Source organism: Myodes glareolus, chromosome 26 (assembly GCF_982192425.1).
Source record: "Myodes glareolus chromosome 26, mMyoGla1.1, whole genome shotgun sequence".
NCBI lineage: Eukaryota > Metazoa > Chordata > Mammalia > Rodentia > Cricetidae > Myodes > Myodes glareolus.
The window spans coordinates 15,688,253-15,698,192 of record NC_142051.1 but is presented as its reverse complement, the minus strand read 5'-3'; the positions used below and the strand labels follow the sequence as shown (position 1 = coordinate 15,698,192).

Here is a 9,940-nt window from a genome sequence, read left to right as displayed (position 1 = left end):
TTTCATGGTAAAGTTTCATTATCTGATGCTGATTCTTGAACTCTGTGGCCTTGTAATTATTTATTTTATTCGGCAGTAAACTGTCTACAAGAAAGATCAGTTTCTCATTTGCTCACCTGTGAAACTGATTTGCAAAACAAAACAAAACAAAATCTCCACTCTGAACTGTCTTTATGAACAGGTGACCCCTTCATCATCATGTTTATTGTCGAAAAAGTCACAAAATACACATTCCCCACACATACACACCATGATTTGAAACTATGTGAAATATGTTTATATGCTTTTTCCTATGTGTAAAAACTCTGAACATTTTCTTCATGGTATTTTCTAAATTTAACACTTAAAAATGGTTTCCCTACCAACTCTTCTATTTTCCCTCCAGAGTGAATAATTCCTCTGTCTTTCCTATCAAAATCAAATTCACTGGAATGAATCCTAAATAGATGCAAATTTGGTTAATAAATTCACAGAATTTGGCTTTGAGGGAAAACATGCACACACAGAAAGTAGGATACATAGAAATTAAGCAATTGCCTCAAAGTAATTCAAGAGTACAGTATAACCCTACACTCATTGTGTTAGGTCCTGGGTTCAAACCCCAGGAAGAAAAAGAAAGAAAAAGAAAAGGGGGAAAAAGAGGAGAGAGGGAGGGTAGAGGGAGGGAGGGAAGGAAACACATGGAGGCAGAGAAAGAGAGAATATAAACATCCAGACGAGGCATAGAAGTACCCCTGAGATGCCAGATACCAGCACTCGGAAAGGCAGATGCAGGAGAATCGTGAGTTCAAAGTCAGATTGACCTACACAGAGAGTCCCTGACCAGCCTGAGCTACAGAGTGAAACACTCTAAACAAATCAAAATCAATCTTTATCCCATGCTGATTTTATTCCTCTTTTCAGTAAGCCCCACCACCTTTCATTGTAGCTGATACATAGGTACTACATTAAAAACTTTAGTACTCAACCATTCAAATGTTGGTCGGACAATTTTACTCTGTGAGAAATTTTGCTTTTGCGTAGTGTCAACCACCAGGAACCTCAGCTTCTCCATATTACAAATGGATACAGTCCTTATCTGATGGACTGGACATATGGTTTAATTTTTTAAGCACGTGTGAAAATCCTCAGATTTTGTTTGTACCAAACAAAAATGATTTGAATACAGATGACATGATATTGAGAATATGCCATCCTTTGCTGTGCACAGGAGATTGGATCCAGGACACCGATGAATACCAAAATCTTTGGATGTTCAATTTCCTAAGTAAAGTTATATCTGCATGGACCCTATGAACACACTTCCATATGCATCAAATCTTGGCCAAATTATTTACAATACATAATATAATGTAACTGAGATGCACAGGGCTGCTTAAATGATTATCTAAGGAAAACTGGCAAGAAAGTGTATGGGTGAACTGAAGATTAATTTCCTTTACTAGTATTATCTGTGTACAGTTGGCTGGATCTGAGGGTGCAGAAACCACAGAAAGGAGGACAAACCATATGTCACTACTGAACCAAGACAGCCACCCTTCTACTCACGCCCCTTCCCACTGCTTTTGGTTTTGTTCCTTGTCCTGCCCTCTCCCTCCTGCACAAAACTTGCTTCTTTTTTGCCACCAGAGGGATCTTTTCTTTTGTAGACATGGCTCGCTCTCCAAATTTCGTGATTCTTTGGTTTCCAAATACAACAGCATGCAGTCCATCTTAGTAAGGTGCACGGTCCTCCATGTGCTGGGCTTCATAACTACAGAGTCAGTCCTTAGGTTATGTTAGAGCAAGTTTAATTTTCTTAGCTATCATGACCTCCAACCCCATTCCTTCACACTTGCAACCTGATCTTTCTACACACCTTCCGGAATCATGAGCCTGTTTAATGGCACGGCCTTCCATTGTTCCTTCAAGAGCATGGGTGCTTGTTACATCATGTCCCCATGGAGCCCGGAGCAAAAACCCCTCCTGCTCTGTGGGTCTTCTGTGTGTCTGCCCTGTAGGTTCCTCCATGGGACAGGCTGTGTCATTTTGTCACTCTTTTAATTTCATGCTATGGCCAGAATCTGAAAAGCTGAGTAAACAAGTAGCCCAAAGTTTGGAAGACAAATCAACAAGTCAAGAAATACGGAGCTCGATTCTTACATCAATTGAATTGTGCTCATGGAGAGCAAAGAGGTACAACCCGGTGACTTTAGAAAAGAAAGATCACAGCCAGAATGTGAAGGCCACTCTTAAAACAGAACTCATTAAAATGTGTACTTTCATTTAAAAAAACAGGAAGTTCACAACATCACTTTCATATGGCAATGAGTTAAATATTAAAATAAGCACACGATAAGAGTATGTTTTTAAAAAAATCGAGAACTTGGAGCGGGGGTCTCCTGACACATAACTACAGTGAAGGAGTGGCCTACCCGGACAACCAATCAGAAAGCTGTTGGGCAAAACCTGCCTTGAACTTAAATAACAAGTGTATTTAGTGACCAAAATATGATATTTTCTCATAAATTTGTTCGAATCAAAATCAAAATAAGAGCCCGTTGAGTGTTTAAATTGGCTGGAAGGGGCTTTCGTCAAGGCCTGATGGCCTGTAAGGACCTTTTGCTCAGTGGCATGGCTGTGAAAGGCACAGTCTTGTAACTGAATGTAACCAGGAGAAGGCCAAGGAAGACAGTGTCTGCAGTGCGCAGGTCCCAGGGCTTGTTTCACGTTCATCAGGAGGGTGTTGTAGGGCAGAAATGATGAGGAGCAGAGCTGTGAGCCTTCCAGGGCTCTTCTCTAGCTTTCTCCGTGTCTTTATTCTTCTTCCTCAGCTAAGGCTTTACAACCGTTTGGGTCTCAGCCCTGCCTTACCTAGTAATCCTTAAAATGCATCTTCTTACGGCAGTATAGCCATTCAGAGTGGGGAAAGAATACTGCCATACATCCGTGTGCAGTATTTCACACCGGTGTTTCAAAGCATCTATTCCTGAACTTATGTTAGTTACCTTCATGGAACAATGCGGTGTTGCTACTCTTTCTTTATGTTCCTGTTTTTTTTTTATTATTGGAAATGACTCAGAAACCGAAGAAAAATACCAAATAGAGAACTAATTTCATTAATCATCTCTTTCTCAATCTTTCTTGAGGGAAAGAGTTCTTTTCTTTCTTTGCAGGAGTAAAGGGTCTTAAGACCGGGTGTCACTCTGTAGCTAGTTGGCTAGCTGTCCAGGAACTTTAGATCTCCTAGGTCTCTTGATAGTTTTCCTGCCTCGGGCTTCCCAGTGCCTGGGCTACGGACTGGAACCATCACATCATATACAACATCTATTTACATATATGTTCTAGGTATGTGCTACCTAGAACACTGTAAGCCCATACCGTTTTATTATAAGTCACCTGTAAAGATAAAAAAAAACTTCCTCTTTCACCGTAAGCTCCAAAGAAATAAAATTATATTCACCTTTTTAGTTTTTATCTTACTTACAATTTTCCCGAAATTGTTAGCTATTTATTAAAGCATTAAGTTCCACATTAATACTGAACAAATTATTTAGATTTTTACTTTCATTTTTTTTGCAAATCACTCAAATTTACAAAGAGAAAAATCATATTGTGTAAAACAGGAACCATAGTTTGTGAGTTGGGTGATCGTTCCTTCAAACTCAGAACATTTGCCGGCAGGCAAGCAGAGAGAGTTTCAGATTTGGCACACAATCCTGAAGGCATGTAGCTTCGGTGTTGGAATACTGGATAATGCAGATCAAGTGCTTGCATTGTGCCAAATGCACTTGTCATCTAGTGCTAATCTAACCAAACCACACTGTTGTGAGGGGCATCTCACTCATCGATCTGCCCTCATCAAACGAGCCAGAACATTGAGAACAGTTCCATTTCATCCTTTGGGCTTTGTCTTCCCCAACAAGCTGTGCCTCCTGTCATCCATGCCTCTGGCCCATCTTCCCTGACATGAGGAACTGGAAAGAAAAAGGAAAAGGCGAAGAGAAATAAAGGTGTCGGGGGAGGTGGAGTGGAGGGCAGAACCAACCGCATGATATCGAGTTACAGAGCCGCGAAGGAAGTCATCGTCATAGATAAAGGAAATGTTGCCATTTTTAAACAATAAAACACAGCAGCTAATTTCACTGCCCCTAAAGGGCAGGGCAACACGGCTACGACCTCAGTCATAAAGATGTTGGGGTGGCATTAACTTGACCCGGCCTGGGAGTCTGTGAATTATTGAACCCACAGCCCTGACAAAATCTAAGGGCCATTGGGTTCAGCCTATGCAAAGGCTAGATGGGAGGTTACTGGGGATCGCAATCTTTTGATGTGTGGGCTCTTGACTATAAACTTTTCCTTTATTACCAGCTCTTATCGAGCTGTTTAGATCTCCGAGCAGATATAGCAGCACTCAGCAGGGACAGTGTGACTCAGAAGAAAATCTATTTACCAAGAATGTGCAGTGACTAAGTTCCAGTTCAAAACAAGAGTTATTTTTTTCTTAGCCAAGGGTGGGGCACGGGAGGGGGCAGGATAATTCTTCCATTATTGGCGCTTCACTTTTAAAAAGAAAAGAATCAAAACAGATCTGTCTTCCACAGAAAGGAACATGTTTGTGCTCTGAGAACTGTAGAGCCTTCAGGAGGAAAAGGGATCCAAGCACATTGGGGCACAGCACTTGATGTGCCCTTCCCACCCGTTTTCAAATTTCACATGAGTTTAAATCCAGATCCTTTGTACTTAAATTTGACAAATGCATGCGGCCTCCATGAAGACTTAACTAGTTTGCCTTTATAGCAAACAATGGATGCCATTTAGTTGCCTGGGAAAAACTTCAATTCTATTTTTGATTCCTACAATAGTTTTCTTTTCTATTAGCTTCTAGCTGTGTTTAAAGAGAAACTGGAGAAAAAAAAAAAACAACACCAAACCCTAGCTGGGACACAGTATTTCCAGCAGAGTCCTGAGTTACTAATCACCTCACTGAACCAAGTATCAGCAGATGTTCTACTAATCAATATATATATATATATACATATATATGTATGTATGTATGTATGTATATACCTAAATCATTTCCCTTACCTATCCATCTGCCTAGGAAAAGTGAAAGGTTGTATCGTGAGTACATAAATAAGTCTCTCCCCAAGTGGTTTGCATCATTGTAATTGAATTTAAAGTTTTCTTGCTCATCTTTCTATGAAGATTTGATTGTGTGCAGTGATTAAAATTTCCATAAAGTCGTTTTGAAGGTAAATATTTTTAATCTAATTTGAAAGGGCTAGATGTGCCCTTAAAACCTTAAAAGTAACTAGAAATTATCTCAAAATTTAGGCACCTAGAATATAGGTTTAATTTAAACTTTTTTCGTCTTTGGGGTTAATACTCAAGGATAGGCACATGCCCTGCCTAAGGATTGTAAAACGGTCTTAAAATGAAGTGGGAGTATTTTGCTTGCTAGAGATTTAATGTTTTTCCTACTCAGATACCACCTACGTTTTTTCAAGACTCTTTACATATAATTTTCCAATATCACTAACTTACAGAACATTTTCATATTTAGGCATGGTGTTCAATGCCTGTGATCCCAGAACCTAGGCAGTGAAAGCAAGATGAAGTTCAAGGTCATCCTGAGTTACAAAAAGAGAGAATTTCTAAGACAGAAAAAAAAAAAGTTAAGAGCACCTGTTAATGACTGTCCTGTTTAGAAGAATGAGTAAATGAGCCAAAAGACTGTCACGTCTAATCTATATTTCTTCTCTAGCCCCACTACCAAAGCAAGGAGCAAAAGCAATAAAAATTAAAATAATTCTATTTATTTATCATTCATCACTAAATAATTCTGACCTTGTGGGTGTTCCCTGCTCCTTTAAATAAAAGATAATATCCAGGCAATTTCGATGTGGGATGGTCCCTGAGTCAGGTTTTGACAAAGTAAGTTCCATTTAAGGAGGAGAATGATGCGATTAGAGAAAGAAGCAAACAAAACAGAAGTGGTCCCAACATCGTGGCGTGTTTATTAAACCATCACGAGCTTTTTGCTTGCACCTGTTTCACTTTTGTTTGAACGAGCAGAGCTGGAAGGCAGCGTGGACGTGGGAGGGGACTCAGAGTACAGAGAGCTTCAGAAACAGTGCCTCGGCACAGGAAGGCACAAAGCTTGCTCACCTGTGAACCAGGTAGTTTCCCAGAGAGGCAGCGCAGAACGCAGAGGAAGGCGCGCACCCAGGAGTCTGTCCCCTATGCCCATCCCCTCCCTTCCAGGATCTCCTGATACCGAGGATGTCTGTCCGATGCCTGAGCAGCTGTGGCAGATGGGGGTAGAGGTGTGTTTTACTACTCTGGATGGAATCAAGCTAAGACTTTGTTGACAGTCTGATAAGAGCGCCAGTTCCCTCAAGCTCTCCTCTAACACCGGGCTTTCTGTTTTGCTTTTTAAAGAAAAATGTTTTACAAGGGCAGCACGAAGCGGACAAAATCTGGAGCAAAGAAGGATTTTACGCCGTTGTCATTTTTCTCAGCATCTTTGTTATTATAGTAACCTGTCTGATGGTAAGTTTGCTTCTCTGTATATCTTCTCTTGTACGGATCCCACTGCTGAATAGTAGTAGATACTTTGCCTCTTGAATGAATGTTGAAAAGACGAGGGGCAGAAGCCAGCCTATAATCCTGTTAGCATGGGACTGTTCTGTGGCAGCGGACAATCGATCACTAAGACCCTGTGTGGAAGCATGGACGCTGACCTCTATAGTGAAACTCGACTGCACTGAAGTGCTCAGAATCTAGAGCAGTCCAATGTGAAGATCTAGAAGGTGATTTACTGAGGTCACTGTAGCCCTTAACGTCACTGAGGTCTCATTGTGCACACTTTGGGCTGGCTTTATTTCTCCTCTTATGTCAGTTTTATGGAGGATAGAAAAAAAATTGAAGAACTATGTCTTTGGGGCAAAGCTTTCTCCCAAGGGAAGCATTTACTTCCTTATTTTAAGTGGCCTTGAAGGTATTCTAAGAAACATCAGGCATTAATGGAAGTGATTATAGCCTTGAAGGTAACTTACTCACTGTTATCTCATTTCCAGCTGAATGAATAATATATAAGAATGAAAATACGCCCTGCAATTGTTCTACACGCCACATAACCGGCAAAGCATAATCCTGATTTTAAAAAGTAAAACCCAAAATAAACCCAACCCACTAAATTAGACCAGGTTTTAGTGTTGAATTTGGTATGGAATGAGTTAATGGTTATCTTTCAAATTGAATGAGGTGGAGTTTTTTTTTTTATTCGAAATTTTGTGACATAGCATAGTGTTTGAAGTTTACAAATGGGTTTAATATCTTTTCCTATGTGTTATGTTCTTTTTATTTTGCATATTTTGAGAAATGCTTCCTCTTTTGCTTTGCACATCCTCTCAAACGACATAATGCTAATGACTCTTGCTCCAATCAACAGTGTTGCCAAGCACTGTGTTTTATTCACTTGTAGTCTTGCTTCTGGACCTGGATCTGTGTCAAAAAGATTGACACTCAGTCTAAAAGGAAAGAGAGGATCCGCGGATCTGGACTCAGGGAAACAAATAAGGTCATAGAGTGAAAACAGGCGCATTTCTAAGATCTTAAAATACAGAAATAGCAGGAACACCCTAAAGCTCCCGCCGTAACTGATCCAAAGAGATGTCCTTTGGAATCAGAAATTGAACTTCAAAAATTGATCCAATAATCAGAGCAATAATTTAAGAAGTAAATTTAGGAGGGATTTTATATCTCAAGTGATGGATATTAAAGAAAAGAATTTTAATGGAAAAGATTGAAAGTTTTACAGAAGCCATAGAAGAAACTTCTGACTGGTTTAAAGGGTGTAGTAGTCCCTTCTCATAGAAATATAGCATGTATGATTCTTCTTTCCTCATCACAGGAAATCTCCAGCTCTGTTCTCTATCTTGTCAGTCACAATTAGAGTTACTCTGTTTCACAGATTCAAGGGAATGAAGAAGCTGGACTAAGCTCCGTAGAACACTTGCTGAGAGTCTACCAGCCCCTGTGTTCAATCCCCCTCACTCTAGTGAGGAAACAGAGGACCTGAGGAAGAGTGGGGAGAGTAGATTGTGATAAACCCTGAAGGTGTTCTGATGATTTGTGAGTAGGACTCAGGATAAAGACAAGAGTGAGGGGAGTCCCGGGGGAAGCCAGGCCATAGGCAGGGAAGTAAAGAGCAGAAGAAGAACAGAGTTTGTGTTGACATGTAAGATACGTTTCAGATTCAGTGTCTGTGACAAAGCAATGTCCAGACAGCCCACATGACTGGGTACAACCGTGCACTGGTCTTGAACTAAAGGACCTATTATGACTACACCCTTAACTTCTTGGGTCCAAGGCCAATGCTTCCTTTCCAAATATTGGCAAAACATCAATGTCTCAAACCTGAATAAGCCTGTTTCATTGCTACTAGAACAAATCAAGAAAGGAATGTTTCAAAAGTATGAATGACAGCTGTTGGGTTTGTTGCAGGTTCATTCTCTCATTCAAGCAATGTAGCCATAGGCAACATATTCATGCAGAGAGTCTACTGTGGGAAAGGAGAGGCTAAGGCACATAAAGTCACTGTTCTCTGAAGTTTTTATTATGGAAAGAAATACAGACAAAGATTAACATTTTTTAAAATATAAAATAATAAGCATACTACATGATTTCATCTGTATGACATCCTGAGAAACACAAAACTATGAAGATATTGAAAGGATCCCTGGATGTCAAGACATGGCAGATGAAGATGTTGTTGTATGGAGGATATAGATTTTATGGCAATGAACTTCTGTGTTCTGATGATTGCATGACATTATGGATTCATCAAATGTGTAAAATGCATACCACTAAGAGTGACCTCATCTATACTGTGCCAATAGTAATAATAAATCAATACTAGCTCATCCATTATTGCAAATATAAAAAATAAAATAAATAAATAAAAATAAAAATGTTTTAGGCTGGCATTGTGGCACATGCTTTTAATCCCAGAACTCAGGAGACAGAGGCAAGTGGATGGATTTTTATGTATTCAAGGATAGCCTGGTCTACAAAGGGAGTTCTAGGACATTTTTTAATTAAAATTTAAAAATTAAAAATAAATATAACAAATGTACTACACCAACTCAAGATATTTATAAAACAGACATATATAGGAACTCTGTAGTTTCTACCCAACTTTTCCATAAACATAAAAAGTCTTATCAATTCTTTGTTAAATATTAAATTGTAGAAAGGACCACAAAGAAGATAGCATGGTAATGACTGATAAGGCAGAACAGCCACACATTTGGGACATACAAAAAATGGGTGTGAACATGTCCAGAAGAGAAGATAACACCAGAACAGTTGGGGTGTCTACACTGTCATATTTAAGGGAAAAATAGAAAGAGCATTCATGAAAATTGTGAGAGTGTATTTAAAAGATTGGTCTCTGCTTAGGAAAGTAGTTGGGGTAGTAGGGAGTGTGAAGGACAGGTAGACCCTTTCAGGGTTTTGATGATGATGATGATGATGATGATGATGATGATGATGATGATGATGATGATGATGATGAGCTGGAATGGGGAGAATGGGTGAGGATGGTGAGCTGGCATAGGGAGGATGGAGATGAGGATGGTGAGCTGGGATAGGAAGGATGGAGGTGAGGATGGTGAGCTGAGATAGGGAGGATGGGGGTGAGGATGGTGAGTTGGAATGGGGAGGATGGAGATTAGGATGCTAAGCTGGGATAGGGAGGATGGAGGTGAGGATGGTGAACTGGAATGGGGAGGAAGGAGATGAGGAGGCATAGAAGATGAAGAGCTATGTGTTGGTAGAAGGAACAGGACAGGCAGGATGATGAGCAGGAGGAAGGAAAATACTAAGAAATCCCCCATGTCACTTGGCTTTTTTACTAAGTAGTGGTGTTCCCTCCCTAGAGAAGAGACAAGTT

General features: G+C 40.0%; 1 protein-coding gene across 6 annotated transcripts in view; it reads left to right on the top strand.

The window, feature by feature from the left end:
* The window catches only part of Ptprr (protein tyrosine phosphatase receptor type R), a 235,498-nt gene that overhangs the window by 133,777 nt on the left and 91,781 nt on the right, over positions 1–9,940 (top strand). For 5 of the 6 annotated variants that reach the window (XM_085683131.2, XM_048418575.3, XM_085683133.2 and 2 more), the window contains one exon: positions 6,424–6,534. In XM_085683131.2, the coding sequence (XP_085539257.1) occupies positions 6,424–6,534 (111 nt within the window). Of the gene's footprint in view, positions 1–5,949; positions 6,309–6,423; positions 6,535–9,940 lie in introns of those variants that run through there. The other variant, XM_048418576.3, reaches the window with a different exon arrangement.